Genomic DNA, 24,060 nt, shown 5'->3' with positions numbered 1-24,060 from the left:
AAGTATGGGTTTAAAGAAAAAAAAATTTTCGAGGTTCAGTTCTAAGTATACCCAAAAGTTTTGTTTTTTTTTTCTATTTTTTTATTGTGTAAAAATCTTAATGCGGTTCACAGAATACATCTACTTACCAAGTTTTAATAGTATTGTTATTATAGTTTCGGAAAAAAGTGGCTGTGACATACGGTACGGTGTACATACCCTAAAAATATAACAATATTCGTTTATTGTCCCATGTCTTTTTAAGCATGCAAAATTTCTTGCTAAAAGTAAGGATATTAAAATCTACTGCATTTAGGCAAATTTGAACATGACAACTACATTAACTCATAACATGTGACGTCACAGGAACAAGTCGCTTGCAAGGTGTCGCGCGGTTGTCGAGTCACCAGGCGACCACGTATATGGGTTCCGTTTGGCTCTAATGAGCTGTGACTTATGCCGTACCTACTAAGGTTGCGTTTCCACTAGAGCTGTGCGAGGATGCGATGAGTTTGTTAACGAACAAAGGCATAAAGGCATTTATTTTCTCAAAATTGATTCCCTTAGAATTCTTTTTGATGTCATTTCTAATAAATACTAGATACTACTACTGCTTCGGAAACAAATGGCGCTCTGAGAGAGAAGAAGCGGCGCAAGAAACTATCTCTTTAGAAAAGAATAGAATGACACCATTAACCTAAGCTAGCTTGGAGCAGCTAAAAAGCTAAATTTATACAATTTGTTATGTTTTTAAAGTGATAACACTCAATAGGGTTAATATACAATTAAAATTTGAAAACAAAATTTTATGAAAGATGTGGCACTCGAACCCACGACCACTCGCGTTCCGTGCGAGTGCTTTTCCAACTGAGCTAACCGTTCAGTGACTCAGGTTGTGGTGACAGGATCTACTTTACAGTTGATAACCTGAGAGTTGAACAAAGCATACAAGATTTTATGACGATACGTCACTCGAACTGTAAGCTCAGTTGGCAGAACACTCGCACGAAACGCGAACAGTCGAGACCAGCATCGTTCATAAAATTTTGCTATCAAATTTAATTTGTGTAGCAAAATATAAATTATCGTGTAAATTCATAGTTCTAAGCCTAAATCTATGGGTACAAAAACCAACCATTTTCTTCCCGGCGAATCCACTTCTGCCACTATTGCTGCCGCTCCGGCTGCCGCCCGCAGCGCTCGAGCTCTGCTGGTGCACAGACGTGCAGTAGTCATACACGTGACTGTGGTGTGTTCAGGACCATCATACTCGGACACAATTTTAATTCAACAAATTTACCCTAAGTAATAACTTAAACTTTAAAATATTAAAAAGTATTTATTTTGGATTGAGACACGGGCCCTGCGCTTCCCTGGGGCATAAAAAGAATAGGGAAGTTCCAGGTATAAGAGTGTCATAAGAGGCGACTAAGGGCTTTTACCAGTGGGGAGAGGGTCCTTGTTTGCACAGGATGTAGGCTAGATTATGGGTACCAGAACGGCGCCTTTTTCTGCCGTGAAGCAGTAATGTGTTTCGGTCTGAAGGGCGCCGTAGCTAGTGAAATTACTGGGCAAATGAGACCTAACATCTTATGACTCAATATGACGAGCGCAATTGTAGTGACGCTCTGTATTTTTGGGTTTTTAAAATCCTGAGCGGCAATGCATTGTAATGGGCAAGACGCGTCAGGTTGCGTGAACCACGTGGCATGCCTGACGTACGCAACTACCGCGAAGATAAAAACACCTGACTTAGAATAATGCCGGTCGGATGCAAGCGCTAAAATGCTTGGCAAATCAGGAGAAGCCATGTGGTAGCCATAGGGCTACTTACGAGTTACGGCTTGACATAGGTCAAAAACGTGGTAAGTCACTCAGTTTACGCTAAGCGTTTGTAATAACAACACGCATTTGAATGCTGGTTTTTGTTTAAAATATGCCTTCAATACAAAATTGAGATACGGTTTTAAAAACTCTCAAAGCATCGTTTAATTATTTTTTTGTCGATTACCAAGCCGGTATTCTGTGCAAATAAGTCTGGTCCACGATCATTCGGGACAACGCGTAAAGTATAAAATATAAAAGGATACGTGTATAGGTCCATGTATCTCTGTTTAACCATGTGCTGTCTCTTGTAAACTTGTTCTATGCCTTCTCGGAGGTCGCCCCATATCTGGAAAAATAGAGATGATATAAATGAGTAGGTATACTTAATAATATTAATTCATTACCTGGTTACATTCTCTCTGGACCTAACGTTGATGACATCACATTTTCGCTTTATTGGGATATAATTAATAAATTAACGATTTATTTTTTTAGTATTATAGACTGATGTAAAAAGGTGTTATGTTGTGATTTTGATTATTATTATTATAATGAAGAAAAAATCATTGAAAGATCTAGGTTAAATAAAAAAAATATTAATTATTTTTCTGGCAGTAGGTACTACTATAGCGACACAGATTATTAACAACAAAAGTCAAAACGTAACAATGAAAACTTCAAAACAAAGCAGTTAATTTCACGAAAAGTAACGGTAATGAAACTGCAAGCCGTACTGACGTAACACGAGGGGGTGAAAGGGGAACGGGAGGGAGCTTTACGTTGCAGCGTCGTCGCGAGATAATGAGGTCGTGTAGTAAATTGGTGTGTGTCTTCAGGTGGATTCGAGAATGGTTTAGATTCTCAATTCCGTCCATATAACATAATTCTCCTGCTCATGTGTATGCTAGTGAACTCCTAACGGCTGGACCGATTTTAGACGTGTGTACAGGACAACGTCTGTTGGGTCCACCAGTATTATATATTACTAGCAGACCCAACTAACGTTGTATTACCATTTAAAGTATTAAAAAAAATCAATATTTTTTAGGGCACAAAAAAAAGATTTTCTATTTTCAGACCTAGCAAATATATCGTACTACAATAACTAATAATTTTTATATTCGATTGCCATATTGCAACCTTATTGCGGATCTGTGGATCAAATAAAAAAATGGCGAAAACAGGGGTTGATTTTAAAAAGATGAAAATTTAAAGTTGTGTGTATTCTTCAATACTGAATCATAATAAATGAACATATATATATATAGGGGTGGGTCACTGCTTGTGGGTCACGGTTAAATGGAGTTTTAACAAACACCGGGACACGAGATATTTATATATACATATATCAGATATGAATCTATTGTATCTTAGAAAAAAATTACTGTATTAGAGAAAAATTGTGATTTGAAACTCATTCAATTCAAGAAGATAGAATAAAATGTACGTGCCGTGTTTTGAACTCTGCAATAAAATACCAGACAGTAAGCTTCTTTGACAAAGAAGGCTTATTTATAGTACTTATAGAAGATAATATGGGATTGACTGATTCTGCGCACGCCACCTAAAATTGTATAGTATTATGATTAATGTGTAGCTGTTACCTTCGAAAACAATGCAATAACAATGGAATGACCCAAATTCGCGCGTTTCAGGAAGCTCGGTTTGTGGGACTCTGAGCAGGGTTTCAAAGGTAACGGGATGATATTAATGACATCATATGTATACGAATTCGTAGTCAGAAAGGTCCTATATCGAATACGTCATCAGTCTGAACAAGAAAATGAATACCACACCAGAAGTAGCGTATCAATTGGTTTCACTAATTGAAGCTGGGCAGAACCAAAGTCAAGTGGCTCGTCAGTTAAATTTGAGCAAATATGCTGTTCGACGTGTGTACCAGCGATATCAACAAACTGGTAGCTGTACCAGGCGACCAAAAACAGGCCGAAAACGTTCGACAACACAGCGCGATGATGTTTTCACGGGTTGAATGCAGTTCAACTTTGACAGCAGCTCCAGATTAGAGAAGTGGAAGATGGTCGGTGGACGGTTACAAGAAGGCTAGCCGAAGTAGGCCTGACAGCGCACAGACATGCACGCATTCAGTTTGCTCGAAATCACGTAAATTGGACTATGGATTAATGAAAGGCAGTATTATTGTTCTCTGAAGGTTCAGGATGGGTCTCCATGGTTTTTATTTTTTTATTTTATGAAAATAAGGGACGAGACGAGTAGGACGTTCAGCTGATGGTAATTATATACGGCCTACTCATTACAATGCAGTGCCGCTCAGTATTCTTGAAAAATCCAAAAATTCTGAGCGGCACTACAATTGTGCTCGTCACCTTGGGACAAGATGTTAAGTCTCATTTGCCCAGTAATTTCACCAGCTACGGCGCCCTTCAGACAGAAACACAGTAATGTTTACACATTACTGCTTCACGGCAGAAATAGGCGCCGTTGTGGAACCCATAATCTAGCCGGCATCCTGTGCAAAGCAGCCTCCCAGTGGTTGCTCCCTCCTAGTGTTCGCTGACGAGTGCAGGATAGGTCTCCATGGTAACGACGGGGTAGAGCTTACCGAAGATCTGTTGAATGTTTTGCTCAGTGCTGATTCTCCGAACGGGTCTCATACGGCGGTGGTTCGTGCATGCTCTGGGGAGACATGTCTGACCACGCTTTCGCTAAGATAAATTGTATTTTAATTGTAAACAAGATTCAAGCCTTTGCTAAAACTACTCGAACCCTAAAAGGGAAGGGTGAAAACTTTTAACTTGCAAACATGTGGAATGAGAAGGAAAATGGAAGTATGTACATACCAGGTGCACGACCCCTGTCGTTTATTCTGGTATTCCGGAGATTTGGCTGTCCTAGACATTTTAACCACATTCACAGATAGATGTTATTGTCAACAAAGTAGTTTTATATTAGTTTTAGCTCCGGCCGGGCCTTTTAAGTCGTTAGTCTTATGTTTCATCGGGAGGACGCACGCGCTCGACCGACATCACAGTTTCGAGATGTAGAAGCATGTTCACCAAGCGGCGCCACTGGTAGTAATACGAAAGAAACAAAAAGAATGGGAAATTTAAACTAGGATAGTTTGCAAGTCCGTACAATGTCACTGGAAGCAAAAACCAAACTTGTGTTCATCACAGGGCCCGATGCCGACTTCCCGACGTTTTTTTAATGAAAATAAGGGACGAGACGAGCAGAACGTTCAGCTGATGGTAATTGATACGCCCTACCCCCAACCCAAAAACCCCAAAAATTCTGAGTGGCACTATAACTGCTCTCGTCACCTGAGACAAGATGCTAAGTCTCATTTGCCCAGTAATTTTACTAGCTACGGCGCCCTTCAGACCGAAACACAGTAATGCTGACACATTATTGCTTCACGGCAGAAATAGGCGCCGTTGTGGTACCCATAATCTAGCCGGCATCCTGTGCAAAGGAGCCTCCCACTGGTAATACGTGGAGGAGATCTTCGAAGAACACATTGTGCCATTCTCGGGATTTATCGACGAAAATTTATTTTTATGCACGAAAACGCACACAGCCGCTATAGTACGCCAATACTTGGTAGAGGTTGAAATATCGATTATGGCGTGGCCTGCTCGAAGCCCGGATCTCAATCCTATTTAGCTTCTTCTTCTCCGTCGGATTACTCTCGACGGAGCAGTCGTGGTCACGTCGAACGACGAACGATTCTACGCCAGTTATTCCTGGCTGTTGCTTCTCTGGCACATGTGTTGAGGAGAGTATTGGTTAGGGCTTTGATCTGGTCTGTCCAGCGCATAGGGGAGCGTCCTCTTGACCTACTGCCGTTGACCCTTATATTTTCCTATTTAGCACTTATGGGACAAACTGAAGAAATGAGTAAGGGCCAGAAACGCAACGCCTACGAGTCCAAACAACAGCATACCGCAAGGCTTTGTAAAAAAAATGATTTCTTCAATGAAACATCGAAAAGAAGCTGTTAAGGCTAGATACATCGTATCAATAAACACTTAATTTCAAAAAAAATATTGTTTTTTTAACTCTTATACCTGCTCAAAGTCCCACAAACCGACCTGACAAAGCTACCTGAAATTGGGTGAGTCTATTGTTATGGTACTCCTGCATTGATTTCGAGGGTCACAGTAGCTGTGCATTATATTTAACACTATGGGTTTTTAGGAAGCTAACAGAGTGTACTTTTATTTAAATAATATTCGCAGACAAAATTAAAATTAAAAAATTTTTGCAAAAAAAATGATAATATGTGAGTGTGTGCGATTTTTATGCCCTCGAGTGTAGTATCTAAATATAACGAAGAGTAAAAGAGCGCCCATACGCAATCAAGTTTTTAATCATAAACCATGCTAAGCCCACTCTTGGCAATGTTTCAACGATGCAGTAAAAATACGCATTGAATTGCGCTTGCTATTATAATTTTGATATTTTCATTTAATTTCGAGTTTTTTCAAGTGGCGGCACTAACAAACGTACAGTACAGTAAAAAATCTCTTTTAGGATTTAGTATTATATACATATATAATACTCTACTTCAGAGTACAGTTGGCAACCCTAGTACTTAGACTGGCCACTTATATGAAATATGTATCGTTTTAAACAAGATTTCCCGAGAATTGAATTTGAATAAAATACTTACGTATATCGAAGTGAAACACAGTGACAAAAATCAAAATACTGCGCGGTCAAGGCCAGTACCAACACGTGTTATACCTATTGTCTGGGTAGTGCATAGGGTTGGCAACATTTCTGGAAGAAATAAGTATGTCTATCTCTATACAGATTAAACGTCGCAACTGGAACTGGATAGGCCTCACACTCCGAAGGAATTCCAATCATATATCGAGGCAATCCCTAGACTGGAATGGAACCCTTAAAAGGGGGGGGGGGTGTACTTCATACTTTCAAAAACGTACTTAACCTACTACAATGTTACATATTTAATAAAGGTTGGGCTTTGATTAATTTGATCCTTAGATAATTTATATACGTCTAGATAGTCTCTTGCTGTTAGACAACCGATAAAACATGCCAAGATTATTAGTTTAGTGTGCGTGACAAGCTACGTCTTACACTCGCGATTTGTTCTCATAGTCTATCTAGACGTATAAATGATCTAAGGCTTTTATGTGGTTATTCAGGCAGTCATATTTTACGATGCAGTTTACGCCGCCGCCGACAAATTTTTACCGAAAATTTCGGCATCGGTGCACATGAATATTTCGTCATTAAGCCTTGGATGCAGCGGTGGATTTACACTAGGGGCAGTTGGGGCAAGTGCCCAGGGCGGCAAATTTTTTAAGGCGGTAAATTTTGAAAGTGAAAACAACTTTGTTTAGTCTTATCAAGATTGCTCAATATAATTAATTAAGTCTGTTAATTAATAATCCATTGTTTATAAATTTTAATGTTTTTTTATTTTCTGGAATTAAAGAAAAATTTGTATTTTTTTTTGATAAAGTTTCTGCAATAAATTAGTTATTTTAGTTTTAAAAAATAAAATATATAAACTATAAGATTAGTAAATTTCCAGTATTGGGGCGGTTTTTTTCCCGGTGCCCAGGGGCGGCATTAAGTTTAAATCCGGCCCTGCTTGGATGTGCCCAAATGTAAAATAGTACTTTACTTAGCGCGTAGCACATCATAAGTGTAGTAAGATAAATACACACACATATAAGAATAAGAATTTACAATATTCTTTTTTAAAGTACAATTGGCAACCCTAGCAGTTAGTGCGCGGCCATATGTGTATCGTTTAATACAAGATTTCTCATACAATATTCATACAATCACGACTCTGAGGGGTGGACATAAAAACATCACACACACAAATCACACAAAACATAAAATAGTATAAATTACAGGAAGAACAAACCAAATAATATTGGTAAGTTTCTTTTTTAAGGCAATCAATGAGTACGAGAAGATGATCTAATAATTTCAAGCGTCATCGGCCCTTGTTTGCGCAGCAGCGGTTAGACAGCGGCATGCTCGGTATAGGCGGCACTGTAAGCTGAGTGCTGACCGAGCGCCTATATTTCAATGGCTCTGCATGTGCGGCAGCGGCATGGCACAGATCGGACTTACTGCGTTTAGGCATGTACAGTGGAGAGTGGATTATCCGAAAGTCGCTCAACCGAACGACCCCTTAACCAAACTAGTACGCTAGCCTGACCTGCGCATTCTTCTCTACCGCCTCCCGCGCTACGGTGCTCGCGCACATGTCGCGACTTGTTAATAATTGTACTCGTATATCACATTTTTTTGCTTGCTAAGTAAAAATATTTTCCTTGCTTTGAAATAAAGAAAGAAAAATTAGGTTAAAATTACACTTAGGTATGTCAAATATTTTACCGCCATTTTGGAAAAGTGGCAATAAACTCATTCGCACTCTTTTATATCTATATACTTTATTTTAGCAAGAGCGCTGGGACGTAACCCGAAAGGCGCGGGATTTTTGATTTTTCTTTCCTTCGAAACTCTGTGATATCTAACCGAACGGATTTTATACATGCACATCTAAAACCATCATAACCCTAACGTGTTTGGATTTTTTTTATGGAATAGGAGGACAAACGAGCGTACGGGTCACCTGGTGTTAAGTGATCACCGCCGCCCACATTCTCTTGCAACACCAGAGGAATCACAAGAGCGTTGCCGGCCCAAAGGCCGCAAAGGAAGGTGTACGCGCTTTTTTTGAAGGTACCCATGTCGTATCGTCCCGGAAACATCGCACAAGGAAGCTCATTCCACAGCTTTGTAGTACGAGGGAGAAAGCTCCTTGAAAACCGCACTGTGGAGGATCACCACCATCTGGATGTGTGGCGGACACATCCAGATGGTGGTGATGATATCCTACCTTGTGACGTGTCGTGCGACTATCCCAAGTAACCGCTAGTCGATAGACGAAAATTTGCCGCATGAAAGTAAACTCTCGATTTAAAATGCCTAAACGATCAACGATGAAGATCCCGGATACCAAATTATGCCATATGAAGACCTCGTGACTAAGGCTGACGCCACTTCAGGATAATGAAGATGAAAACATAATTGGTGCCTCTGAAGCGTTTACCTGATTAGATATTGCCTCGCATTGGTTTGAAACACAGGCTGAAAGCGACCAGTATCAAATATAGCAGCTCGTTACCTACGATTTTTTTAAGCGTTAATTTTGTACCTTCTACAAATTTGTCCACACTTTTTTTGTTTAATTCCTTTGTGTCATTAAAGATATAAATATTAATATGGTTGGTTACATATTATTATCCGAAAATACCGGTTTTCCGAAAACCCAATTAGTTCGGATAATCGACGCTCTACTGTAATACCGAGCGTCACTTACACAATCCCTTAAACCTTGTGTTTTGTTTTGTTATTGCTGGGGCAATATTATTCATATCGATATGTTTCTTTTTTTGTTCTGTATATAGATAAAAAAAATATCCTGCAAATTCCTTAGCCGCAACAAACTCTCAACAAATTATATTATTTTCTATATAAGGATGACGCCAATAACGTTTCCTTTTTTTACGTAAACATTTATAAATGTAACAAACTAAAGAGTCTTCACTCTTTACTAGAACACGAAATCGGCACAAGCGACACTACAATTATTTTACCGACATGACTGTTCGTACTAGTTGCTGGTGGTGCGACGTATTTTGTATTGTCCTAAATTAAAATATAAGGAATATCTTATTAATGTCCAAAAACAATTTAAAATATTTAAAAAAAATTTGTTTGTTTTGTGTGGCTATGGCAAGTTTAAATCAAGTTTAATTGTTTTTATTTTTTGTTAGTTTTCAATTTCAATTTTCAATCAAGGAAGTGACACAACATTACTATTTAAAAATGTATCCATATCCATTCCATTCGGAAGTTGGGGCTCCAAAATAGCCGTTTTGTAGGCGTCTAGAATTTTCTCGAGTCAATTAAAAAGATTTTAATATGACAGGAACAGTGGAAATACTCCATTCCCGATACTTTTAGTGCAGCCCTCGTATAATGAAAATGGTCTTTGTTTGAGGCTCGTTCACGCCTGATCGTATCGACATGAAACTACCACCATTCGATGCGTAATTTATCCTAGATAGATTATTTTTCGAATTCCAACGCTCCTTCCTTTTTAAAAAGCGGGCCGGAACGGCTTGTAATAGCATATTATAATATAATATATACAATATCGCGCACCATACATTATTATGGACACGTTCTCACTTCACTGTACCGACATATTATTGGGTTTAATAAACGCAATAAAATTCAGCGTGTACTGAGTCAATGCTGTGCTATTTCGTGAGTCGCCCTCTTTCTCCATCTTCCATCTTCAAAAAGTTTCAAATCCCCACACTGAACTTTAAATGATTTTAATATCCATGGTATGGCATTTTTCTTCTTTCGTAGCATTAATGACAAGATAGTGTCAAAACCCCTTATTGATAATGGTCCGCTAACTTTAAACAGCCGCTAAGGAGTGTTTTTTCTCATTCTGACTTAGGTCAATAGAAGAAGACAGAGTGAGAATTAGCAATGCTGTAAGTTAGCAGACTATTATGAATAAGGGGGAAATTCTGCATTGTCATCATCGCTTGATGAGCTTTCAAGACTAGTTAGTTGAACCTGCCAAGTCATATTTATAAGTTATAATTATTCGTTTTTATGTCTTTTAAAATATTTTCACTGTTGTTCATTTAATGTATAGCATAAGTTGTGAGTTATGACGTATTATTAAGTGTTATTAGCATTAGTTATTAACCTTTGTGTTTTTTTAGATGCTAAGTTGACCTAGTTTTATATCGGTATATGTAATATAATAAATAAATAAAAAAAAAGTTAGTTTTCCACTATTAAATCCATTGTGTCGATCATGTGCACACTCTTCAAAGATCGCGTTCAACTGAGCTAGCCATATAGGTACTATAAATACTTGCGATTATATCGCGTAAGGTGAACGCCATGCTATATAGTATAGTGTAGTCTGAAAAGAGCTTTAAAAAGGGCCATAGCCTACCCTTAAGTGTCGTTATACAATACAAAACGACCTAATTGTATAATATTACTAGCTAATATTACGAGCAAACGTTGTATTGCCGATATTAAGATCGCGATACAAAAGTAACTGTTGATCGTAGATGGGTGAAAATTTGAAGTTGTATGTATTTTTAATGCTGACTCATATTCAAACAAATTAAAAAAAAATGTCAAAAAAATAAAAATAATAATTCGTGTGGACCACCCTTAACATTTTGGGGGATGAAAAATAGATGTCCGATTCTCAGACCTACCCAATATGCACTCAAAATTTCATGAGAATCGGTCAAGCCGTTTCGGAGGACTTCAATGTTTAACACCATGACACGAGAATTTTATATATTAGAAGATATTAATGAGCCCGATGTGATGTTTATTTTTCGTTTATATTATTAATCTCGTTATTAGGACCTAACTGTAAAAATAATAGTCTTTCAATAACTGCTTGGTAGCCGGCACGCACACAAAAACCGATACTGTGCAAAACGAAAAATAAATAGTCTTGTTAAAATACCTAATATTTAGTTATTAAACCTATGAACTGTGCTGTTGTATATCGTTTTTAATCGCATCTTCTCTCTCTATCGTATAAAGTTGTACGCATCGGCAGATGGCAAGTGTTTGCGTACCGCCAGAGTTCAAACGCGTCGTTCCGTGAAACCTTATATCTTTAAACGAGCAATTCTTGTATATAAATATAATATGTAGTTTAATCCGTTTTTTAATGAGAAATTGCTACAATAACATTAGAATACAAAGGTAAATTTCACCACTGTGTACTAGACTATAATAGCTCAGATGGGACATTGGGTGATCCAGAAAGCAGAAGACCCCAGTTCGAATCCAGATGTCCTGTTAATTTTTTGTTGTTCAAGTTTTGTACCTTTTTAAAAATCGTCCAGATACTCTGTTATAATATACTATTTACATATTTACAAACATTTGGAGCTCCTCCGCTTTATCTTATGAAAGTTCCCTTTTTCTCGGGCGTCCCTAGACGACACTGTTTTTTTTGTATGTACCAACCCTAACGCTCCGCCCAGACGTAGGTAAATCAAGGAGACTGCTGAGTTACGCTACTGTTCTATCGTTTGTTCTGTGTTGTCACGAACGAAAAATTTATGAACGTACGTAAGAATATTCAAAACTTATACTCGCTGTATAAAGTTTACTGTTCACATATCAATACTCATCAAACTGGTTCGGATTAGTATGTAGCGTGTACCTCGAACACGACACCATATACGGACACGAATGACATAGGCCAGCCTACAGTACTGTATAGTGTATTAACCTTACCACACGTGTGTATCTGCGCTTTACGGCCGTACCCAATATACTATCTAAAGATAGAGATTAATTACTACCTTCTACTGTCAGTATTTAGCTGTCCCAATATACCCGATAAGTCATTCTTATAGCCTTATATTTGGACGCGTGAATTGCAATTTCCATATAAACTTCTATCGCTGGTAAGCTATACGTCATCCCATTGACAGACAGCGTGTACGGATAAGGCGAGTTACCGTCGATAAGTTTATTGGGACAGAAAAGTCAAGGATAGTAACGATTTTTATCTCAAGTAGACCACAACCGGAGATAGACTGAATATTTGGAAACGACAGTAAGACACGAAAACATACATACGGCCGCGTGGTAACCTCGAGGTAGCTAAGCGGTCGGTTGTCAAGCGCTCACCACAACGCGCCTACCGCTTTCATTGTAGTAATTATTACATATTTTCCTTTCTTATTTATTTCATCGTAGTTTCACCAAACTCTCATCAAACTATCCTTGAAGTACATCCTTTCCAATAACAAAAGAATAATCGAAATCGGTTGGCGTCATACTGAATTATTCGTCTATTTATCGCGCACATACCTATTGCAAATTTAGGACTGTTATGGTTTTCTCATAGATGCCTTGTCAGATCTGGACCAAATGCAATGCAATGGGACCACACGGGATGCAATAGCTTTCAAATAAAAAAAGGGTCATCGACATCGTTTCACCCAGTCGAAAGTTCTGATGTTACAAACATAACAAAAAACCGTTAAATTAAGAACCTCCTCCTTCAAGTCAGTCTTGAAGTCAGTTAAAAATAATAGAACTAAAAATCTGTTAAATAATTAACATTTGCAATAAGAAACAAAATAATATTTCATATTAAACCTCGTTAAAACACGTAGATATATCAAAATATGTTAAATGTAAGTAAACAAAAAATTACGCGTCATGAAAATGACGCATTTGCTACAAGTGCCGTTCGACCAAGATTTACGCGGGGGTGTAGCTAACCGCGATGCATAAACATAGCTAACCGCGATGCATAAACATGACGTGACCTATCACTCCTGAGAAAGCGCGGCGAAAATCAACCGAAATTAGGCAGAATTTTTGATTTTTACCGAATGTTCGGTCGAAATTCGCACTCGGTTCAAACCACATTTGGACCATCACTAATATATTCCTGTCTTTAGTAGACTTATTGCTACGTGTGTGAGTGTAGGCTATCTACCACAATGTGTGTGTGTGTGTGAATAAGAATGATAAATTCTCTATTGACTCTGCTAATAATAATAAACCGTGCTGACGTCGTGGGTGGTGAAATATCGCCGTGAAAACCGCGTCTTTGTCGAAACTGGGTCAAAGCCCGTGCGTATTGCTGCACCGCTCTTAAGAAATACTAACGTAAATCTAGCAGCGCTATAAACAATCGATGGTTAGATATGGTCTTCTTCTTCCCTCTCGTGTTGCGTAGTATATCTTCTTTTTTTATATAATTTTTTGTGGGAGGCTTTTTTATGGAATAGGACAAACGAGCGTATCGGACACCAGGCGTTATGTGATCACCACCGCCCGCATTCTCTTGCAATACCAGAGGAATCACAAGATGCGTTGTGGTCCCTCCAAAGGCACAGGATGCCGCGCCGGCATGATTATGGGTATCACAACGGCGCATTTTTCTGCCATGAAGCAGTAAGCATTATTGTGTTTCGGTCTGAAGGGCGTCGTAGCTAGTGGAATTACTGGGTAAATGAGACTTAACGTCTTATGTCTCAAGGCGACGAGCACAATTGTAGTGCAGCTCAGTATTTATGGGTTTTTTAAGAATGCTGAGCGGCACTGTATTGTAATGGACAGGGCGTATCAATTACCATCAGCTGATCGTCCTACTCGTCCCTTATTGTCATAAAAAAATTTCGCTTAATACCCTGTTTGCGAAAGGAAAGAGGTTCTTTTCGGCCATCTGAATATGTTGACGTATTGACAATTGACATGACGCGTAGAGGCGGTCGCGGTGTGGTAGAAAAAGTTTTTTAACTATCTAAAAAAATAGTACCCTTTACTATTAATCTGCACTATAATATACTCAAAAAGTTGGCAAACCTCCTTTTTGTGCGTTATATTTTACTTTATAACATCTTATTAGAATTAAACTAAGAGTTTAACCACATTTAACAATGAATTATGAGTTTAATATATTTTAAGAATCAGGCTTTAAGCTTTGGTTACTTTGTAATTAAATACATTTATTAATAACATGAATAAACAAATATATTATTAAATCATTATTTTATTACCACAGTATTTTATTACGTCTGACTTTAGACTTTTACACGAATTTAATCAGCAGCGCGAGTTTGTCTGAATTGGCAGTATTTAAAAAATTTCAGCGGCCATGTTTTTGAACTGAAAACTTATTTAGCTGCGTTTGGCACTTTAACCAAAAATTACCAAAAGCGTTAGTTAAATCTTATTGGTTCTCGTCACCAACAATGAATAATTAAAAAATATATATAAATATATTATATAGTTTGACACTTTTTGGATGGGTGAAATCCCGTGAGTCCACCTCAACGAAATGCTTATAGCAGTATATCTGTAGTTATACAGCTGACGTATAGTGCAGCATTTAGCATTAGATCTTATAAGACGTGAAATTGAATGAATTTAGTGAAAAGTTCAACGTGAATATTATTATATATACTGTGCATTGTTAAAATTGTGTTTTTGTTGGATTAATATATCACTGAAATAAGTTTTAAATATAAATTGAAATCAATAATTTAATTATTTTTAAATATTATGAAATTTGAAATTTTAATATTCCACTTCTATCAGCTGTCTCTACAACTGTCAATTTTTTATGATAGAAACGCGTCCGCGCATATATTATATCAATAATTCTTCTCTATAACATTTGGAAATTTTTAAAAGACCTTTGTTGCGGTTGTCACCTGATAAGTAATGATGTAAATAATATTATAATGTATAAAATATAATATGATAATGTATGAAACTCAAGAAGTTATGTAGTCAGTTACCAGGAAAACAGAAGCTTGACTTTAATTATTGAAGCTTCAGCGAAACATATGGCGCATCAGTTACCATCAATGCAATCAGCTGTTCGCAATATCCGGTCATTGACACGAATAATTTATTTACTATTATTATTTTAAATTCTTTTTATAAAATATAGTTTAAGCGTTCTTAAATTGAAATATTATGTTTTATTATGCATTTAAAGTTAGTAGTTGGTTTAAATAGCCTATGGCGTCTTTTTGGTATTATTCAGTACTAGCTGATACCAGTGACTTCGTCCGGGAACACATACGACAGAGTACGTAGGGCTTATAAAAATTGTTGTTTTTAAATATTAATAATAATTTTATATTAAATGAAGATATCGTAATAATTTTTTTACATCGATACCAAGTGTCTAAGGAAAAAAATTTAGAAGACTAAATTGAAATCTTGGATAGAGTAGTTTCCTTGGATAGTTAGTATCCGTGATGCGCACACAAATGAAAACCTCTATCAATTTGCTAATATTGTATCTTAAAACTTTAATAACTTTATATTAAATGAAGATTGTGTCTTAAGGCGAAGAGTAAGCAGAAAACACGCAAACATGGTGTTTTAAGACATGTTTTGTGGTGAAAGTATAGCATTTCGAGCTATGAACACTACTCAATCATGTTACACATATCCTTAAGTCTTATTTGTAGGTTGCTAATGCTTGCTGATGGTTATAGTTAACACTGCCGAGCCTTTTTGAACTACCACTTTTCTTTGAAGTTAAACAAGTTTTTTGGCATGGCGTGACGCATTTTTTTGGTACTTCTCTTCTTTTACTTGGATGGCGCGGCGCAGATAATTCAACTCGGACAGCGACCAGTATCGGCGGCGTACGGCGTGTCACTCAATAGTTTTGTATTCCAACGATTGCTTAGCGGCCGTGTAAATCGTGTGTATGTGTGTGCGTGCGCTCTAGTATGAACTTAAAGTACTATTCTATTATGGTATTTTACGCAAGCGACGAGCGCCTCGTCACTAGTATTACATATAATCTATCTGATAAATTCGAAAGATAGAAAATCTTCTTAAGGAACAATTCTAATAAAACACTTATGTATACACAATACACAACCTTTCACGCATACACACCAACACAAAATTAATACTTGTGAAGTTATTACTTTTATTTAAGTTTTAGTAATCACCTTGTTGTAACTACCCGCTTGTATATTATTATTTTGTGTTAATTTAACTAAATGTTACTGTTTACATGTAAAGTGCGAAATAAACGATTTTGAATATTTGCGTAGAAATTTGGGTGAAAAAGTTCCGTAAGGAAGATACTGTAATATCTGAAAAAGAGGATTTTCCTGTTTCACCTTTTTGGATACAACACTAACAGTGAACCTGAGGCAACAGTTACCAGGAACACAGAAGCTTGGTTCGTTAAACCATAAACAGAGAGGGTGCCGACCTCGAAGGTAATCACAGACGTATAATTAGCAATACGTCAATGCAATCAGCTGTTCGCAATATCCGGTCATTGACACGATATTGTAGTGATTATGTTTTAATACTAGACATTTATAGAGGTTGTATGAAAGGGTTGATGTGATTCGAAGAAGCCAGGGACACGTGTCCGGACGCTTAAGGGCATTGCTTGTGGCGGTGTCGTGGGTCGTTTCGTTCCCTTTCCTAAGACATGTGCTTGGGGTAATTGGTCGATGCTGTCATCGCGAACTTTGCTTTTGATGGTAATAATTTTATAAAATACCAGCTGACCCAGCAAACGTTGTATTACCGATATTAAAATCGCGATACAAAAGTAACTGTTGATCGTAGATGGGTGAAAATTTGAAGTTGTATGTATAATTTAAAAAAAAATGTCAAAAAAATTAAAAATAGATGTTGTCCGATTCTCAGACCTACCCAATATGCACTCAAAATTTCATGAGAATCGGTCAAACTACAAACACCGCGACATGAGAATTTTATATATTAAAAACATTGTATATATATCCTTGTCATATATTTACTGAGGTAAAGGTCGATTCGCACTCAGACCGTTTGTATAATGAATATTAACGACTTTGTAACCGTGTTATCTTATTTAGATTTCTATAGTGCATGCAGAACATGGGGCATAGAAAGTCTCCGATATCCTATAGGGTAACTGAATAAATAAAATATAGCCCAAATACAGTCAGACGAAGCAGGTATCTGGAATGGTGATTTTTAATTATTGCTGATCGTAGTTCGAGCTCGACAGAGTGGTAGTCGGGTGCGACGAAATGTGGAGATGGCCAATCTGATGGTCAATAAACGGCCTAAGGCTGCATTTAGTGCTCGACTAACGTTCAGCGCTGACGTACGTTAACACGCTACGCATAACAATGGAAACACATGAACGCGTCATTCAGTCCAGCGCTGATGATGACCTGGTCATCATATGTGGTCCTAGCTTATAGGTTGGCAAGATATCTGCTAAAAAAAAATTATTGAATTAGGCGTTACTTTGCGGAAATACATAATTATACAAATGAATTGTCACGAGACAACACGTCCTGAGGATGCCTCATGTAGAGGCGAAACACGTGTCGAATTGTTTTAAAAACAAATATTGGCGGAATTAACACTAAAGAAAACTTAAATCATTTGTATAAGATATCTACTATTTATCAATGCTATATATACTATTAATATGCTTGTCTTGCATTTCGCGGCGATGATAGATCTACATATATAAATACAGATACGCCTAATACAGACATAGAATATTTAAGGCCTCCGTATTAAGCTGTTGCTATAAATGAACTTATAGAAGTTATGACGAGAATGCGCCCACACGATAATGATGGTCGCGCCTATATATTTCAATTATTATTTATTAGCATTGAGAAATGTGCATTGTTTGTTTGGGCAATACCTATTGCCACTACACCCATGTACGCGCATTTTAAACATTGTCTTTTTATCAGTGAGATGTATCTCACAAACCCCAATAGTTATGACACCCAATATTTTTAACAGAAGATAGAAATAGATTTATAAACAATAGGGAATGACACTAACCTTTTGCAATAACACTTGGTAAATGTCATGAAGGTACATCAGTTTGTTAGTATGACATGGGGAGGAGAACTGATAAGAAACTCCCACCCCATCTTTTAAATCATATGAAGACTTATCCTATTATACAATTTTAGGTGGTCTGTGCAGAACTAGACAAGAACCATGTACATCATTATCCTCTATATAATCTACTATACTATAGAGAGCTTTCTTTGTCAAAGAAGATTTAATATATTCATTGAATTTATGCTCAGTGAGCCCTAGTATATATTGACAATATCAAAGCTTTAAAAAAATAAAAACTCACCTGGTCTAAGTCGATTTGCCGCAAAGGCATGTGCTGTTTGAGACTATTCGAACTCATTTCGGCACTCTTACTATACCATAAACTTGCACTAGCACAGAATGATATATAACACTTATACACTTGAGATCACAGTTACTATATGTACAATAGCATAATTTGTCAATGGTTCACAACGGCATTAGCTCTTCGTTATCTACGCTTGATAATTCTGAAAAAGAAAAGAAATTACTTTATTATGCTTCTTAATTACAGTTGAATCTGGATCATTAAGTCCTACAGTTCCAAAATGTTAATATAATAATCTTAAGACATGGTAACAAATCATAGGTCAATAATAATAGTTAAACAGTTACAGTAGTGATCTACGTATATATAAAATGAAATTTGAAACTGAAGTGGCAGTGAGCTGGGCACATAGCTTGATAGACCAACAACATTGGCCACAATAAAGAAACAGACTAAAACAATATATTTTTATATGAGGCCAAAGCACCAATGACCAAGTGATAGCAATTGAGATGGGTATGGGTATCTAGTGTGAGCATTTGCAGAACTGTGTTGATTATATCCAAATATATTTGTCATCCATGACAAACTTTAGGCCATAATAAGCAAAAAGCTCACTTTTTGGTAAGCAGTATGGAAAGATCAAGAGCAAAGAACATGCAGACCGATAGCAGTTTATAGCAAAGATTTTTAAAACTAAATTATTGATTATTTCTAAGACCTTTTAAATGTAACTCGTTGATAATTTTTATGTGCAAGACATAAACAAATTTAAATATCTATTATATATATTACCAAACATGATAAGTACTTTAATATTGTTGGGAATATAGTTATAATTTAGTGTACATTTGTGTACTTAAATATTTTTTTGTTTTTTTTTGTGTTTTAATAATTGTTGTAATATAAATTTATTCCAACCAGCCATAAATTAGAACATTTACATTATTTATTTCTCTTTAATTTCAGTATGTGACTTAAAGAGAGTTTAACTTAGCATTGTATACCTCAAAGTTTTACACAGTAAGATGTGGATAGTGTAATTGACCACAATTTTACTAGACTTTTGATTTCTTTAAAATGTACTCTTTAAGTAGCAGTTGTTTGCTTTTCTTATAAAGAAAAAAAAGTTCAGGATCAATCAAACCTACAAACTAAGTACCCAAATTCTATATTCAATCTTTAAATGGCCAAGATTGTTACAATTATCCTCCACTTCATTTTTACATCAATCTATGAAACATTTTCATGATTTCATATAATTGGTATTTAAGGCTTGATGAATATGACAGCAAAGCCTTTTCAATTCCATGGGGATTTGGAAATTAAGAATATATATCATTTAGATAGACTGGGACAGCTGTGAAAATGTTTAAAAAATTGAGGTTGACAGTTAACCTCTATTTTGAGCAATGCTCACACACTATCACAAAGTGACATATAAATTGTGAGTGACACACTAAAGTAAAAACATAGCCTGATTTCATCGGTTGTGTAAGTGCAAGATGCTCTATCTAGATATAAATAAATCTATCTACATTTAAATTATCTAGGCAAAGAGGTTTAATTGAGAGATCATATACATACACATACTTTATATTCTAAATAATCTTAAGCTCAGAGATTGGGCATTGAAAGCAGCCACTGGACAGACAACTGACTAAAATGAATGTATTTTTATATTCCTACATGAACTTAGTCTGTTAAATTTTTTAATTTAATCTAGGAGCATTTTTGATAGTTTTATATGTAGCTCACAAATTGAAGAGATAAAAACATGTTGTACAATAAGTATTTATAATAAAAATAAGCATTTACCTAGCTAAATTTCATGATGCTGCAACACTGGAAAATAGGTGCAATTTTAGGTCATATATTATTACAAAACCAGTATTCGGATTGCTATGATTTTTATCTATTTTAAAGAAGTAAGATACCTTGAAGAAAATCCTATATAAAATCACTCATAAAACCCATACTGCATATTATTTCTTGGACCTTTCTTGGGTTACATAATGGTGCTGTAGTTAAACTTGTACCTCCCACTCAATATTTATTATTATATTATTATTATAGTATTACGAAACTGTGATCACTCAGTACCTAAGCCTCAGAGGGACAAGACTGTGGCACTTGTACAGTGTTATGTCAATGTGTATTATTTTACATGTAGCAAATGATATATTACGATGATTTGAGTGTCTGATGTGAGATGTATCAGAAAGCTATTGAAAGAAGCTAAGAACATGCAAAAAAAAAACAATAACTTAACAATATAAATATACCATTAATCTACCCTGTATAAGTATCATAACATGAACATAGCTTAAAATGAGGTCAAGAGTGAGAATAAGAGCTTGTATGAAAAAGGTTAGTCACTTAGTTATAAAAGTTAGTAGTTTAGATTATATCAGTTAATCTCCCCCTGGGAGTCTTTGAGCAAGAAAAAGTTTTTAGAAAGATAGTTAATTACAGCGTACAACTCCATTCTGTCACCAAGTGATTAATTAATACTAATAAGTGATCAGCTAATTAATAGAAATGTCAAAGTACAACATGTATAAATTTCATAAAAAAAAAGCAAAAAAAAAAACAGAATATGAACACTATTAGATGATGAAATAGTGATTAAGCTCCAACTTAGAAACTCCAACAAAGAATTCCATAGGAATACTTCCAAGGCTCCAACAAAGAATTCCATAGGAATACTCAAGAACTTAAAAAATGAGAAACATTTGTGTGGTAAAGGTTACTATAACATGATATTATAAACAATACAACTGCTTAGGAATACTCCTCATACCTTGGTAATAGAGCCCAATCAAATTTACAAAATCAAATACATTATTGCTACAATATTTTACTTAACAAAAAGTGTCCCACTAAGTATTGTCCTCATTCTATTCAGGCTCTTGTCAAATGGATGGTAGATTTTTGCCAATTACTGAGGATGAATAAGCTTGTTAAGGCATCGAAACCCCTTATGCACCCTGGCAGCACCAGAGGATTAACAAACATTACAGATATTTACGAAGGTAAGACATAAATAAATGCCTAAGGTTTGTTAACCCCCAACATTACTTGTATTACTACCATGCTTAAGATAATTACTATATAGATGTACTATAACAAAGACAAATTTAAACATGTTTTTATAACTAACACTTTTGTGTTTGAAATGATGAATCCTGTGGATAATAATGATGTATGTGTTAACACAATCATGAAAGGTGTTTAGACACATTATAACACACAATATGTTAACCAGCACAGGAGGCTTGGATGTAAAAACACATAAATATATTCATTTGTGTAATGTATAATAATTTCACATTAAATGTAGAAGTAGGCCAGATTATTAAATGTATTCTATAGGTAAAAATACCAACAGTACAGGTGTATTTGATTATTAGTAAATAAATAGAGGGATCCCAATTAAATCTAAATCTACTTAATTTCAAGGTACTTCACAAGAGGAGGTAGGCAGAAATAAAAAATTACCTAACTAAGAATTGCATACATAATAATAGCAATTATCATGTTACACAATTAACAACAATAATTGATGAGACAAGTATTTATATTTTATACCATAAGTGACTCCACAAACAACAGTTAAAACACCAGTGAAGCGAAAACTGTCCCATATTAACATAACATCTTCGAACGACGCATTTACGCTTTGTTACATGAAAACGTCGTATACGTAATACTTTCTACGTGCGATTAGTAAATTAAACATTGGGAAAACGTAATCGATACAACCACAGCAGATGGATAAGGTAAAAGTTGTACGAAACATTTGACAAAGGAAAACATTTTACACCAAGGACAGCAAAACATGTTTGTGATTCTCTTTCGTATTACCTTTGTTCGATAAACATATCACTGTAATGGCACTCTCTTCAACACAGTTTTGAGGAATACATTAATATTTTGTTAATACTGATTTGGAATATCTCGAGTTGCATGCTCCAAGTAAAATAGAATAAAAAAACACCTGAATTTGACTGGACAGCCTCAAGCTGTCAGTTGTCATAAGAAGTATAATGCGACGAAATGGAAAAGGCCAATAAAGCATATTTTTTATGATAGAAATATTAAAATCTAAAATATTTAGATTATACTCACGCAGAAAACCCCGTGAAGTTTTTTTGTTGTCTACCACATTGTCAACAATCACACGCTTAGTTTTTACACTCAACACTGTAGACATAAGTTTATTTAGTTAATAATTTAACGTCATCACAATAGAACCAATAAAAAACATACAACTTAAACACAATTGAATACACCTGAATTTGATTCAGGATATTTTTATTCAATCACGATTTCACTAGAGGGCCAAATTGAAACAAAATGATGAACATGAAAGAGCACGAGCCAAGAATTTTTGGGGCAAAGAGTGAGACAGTGCTCTAGAACCAATAAGGAATTGTCAATATAGTTAAAATTTTTTTATTCAGCTTCTCCCGTTCGTGACAGGCAAAAGTCATACACCATTCATCCACATAAATTATTAAAAAGTTCATATGCGCTGTTATTTGACGTTAGGCATCTCTCTCTCTCAATAGATGCGTTCTATGATATGTGAAAACTATACTAAGCATTTTGAAGATACTGGGTTTTGCCCGTTTCCTTTCGTCAGAGTCATTAAAATTCGAAGTTTTTGTCATTCATGCTTTATAAGTGCATCTTATGACTTGTTGACACCGACGACCCGCGGTGTTATTGTTGTGTGTCGGAATTAATTCGTTTTTAAATGTTTAAAGTGTAATTCAGTATTACTCAATTGTATATTTTATTCTTAAATTTGACTTAAATTATACAATTAGATTTGTGACTTAAATAATAAGTGCTATGTGTATAATAGTGATTAAAAGTTTAGCCCGTGATAATACCAACAACGGTGGAACGCGCTCTGTCACTCAGAGCGTCAGTTACTATTTGTGTCTCACTCTGCATTGCTTTACACAATGAACATGAATTGTGCGCAATGCAAGAATATAATTGAACGTGTAGAATTACTAAAATGCACTGGATGTAATGGAACTTATCACTATAAATGTCATAGCATCAACGACATTTAGAGAGAAAGTTTCGGAATTTAAAAGAACATTCAAATGTGAGATATGTTTTAACGTTACTTGGCGCATCAGAGTAAAGGATGATACTCCAGTTAGGGGTGGAACTTCAAGTTCACCGGCCTCAGATATGGAGATGATGACCCCTGCCGGTACACCAAGCCAATTCGATTTAAGTGTACTGAAGGATTTTATTAATCAAGTCGTATCTTCCAAAATAGACTCATTGGAATCAAAGTTAACAGATATTAAATCTATGCTTTTACCGATTCCAAATAACGAAATTAAAAGATTAAAAGTAGAACTTGATATATCTAAACAGGAATGTCTGACTTTGAAAAAGTAATTACAGATGTCTAAACAGAAAATGGAACACAAGATTATCAGAACATCACGTAGCCAATGAGAATAAATTAAGATCTGGTCAAAACCAAAACA

General features: G+C 35.9%; 1 protein-coding gene across 2 annotated transcripts in view; it reads right to left on the bottom strand.

The window, feature by feature from the left end:
• The window catches only part of LOC126971360 (cullin-1), a 48,042-nt gene extending 25,095 nt beyond the window's left edge, over positions 1–22,947 (bottom strand). The window contains exons 1-4 of one of the 2 annotated variants that reach the window (XM_050817645.1): positions 22,670–22,947; positions 18,533–18,740; positions 2,070–2,152; positions 1,115–1,223 (exon numbers count right to left, since the gene is read on the bottom strand). In XM_050817645.1, the coding sequence (XP_050673602.1) occupies positions 1,115–1,223; positions 2,070–2,152; positions 18,533–18,589 (249 nt within the window). In that variant the 5' untranslated portion in view covers positions 18,590–18,740; positions 22,670–22,947. Of the gene's footprint in view, positions 1–1,114; positions 1,224–2,069; positions 2,153–18,532; positions 18,741–22,405; positions 22,515–22,669 lie in introns of those variants that run through there. The other variant, XM_050817646.1, reaches the window with a different exon arrangement.
• Positions 22,948–24,060: the final 1,113 nt, after the last annotated feature.

Source organism: Leptidea sinapis, chromosome 23, assembly GCF_905404315.1.
Source record: "Leptidea sinapis chromosome 23, ilLepSina1.1, whole genome shotgun sequence".
NCBI lineage: Eukaryota > Metazoa > Arthropoda > Insecta > Lepidoptera > Pieridae > Leptidea > Leptidea sinapis.
This window is presented reverse-complemented; position numbering and strand designations above follow the sequence as displayed.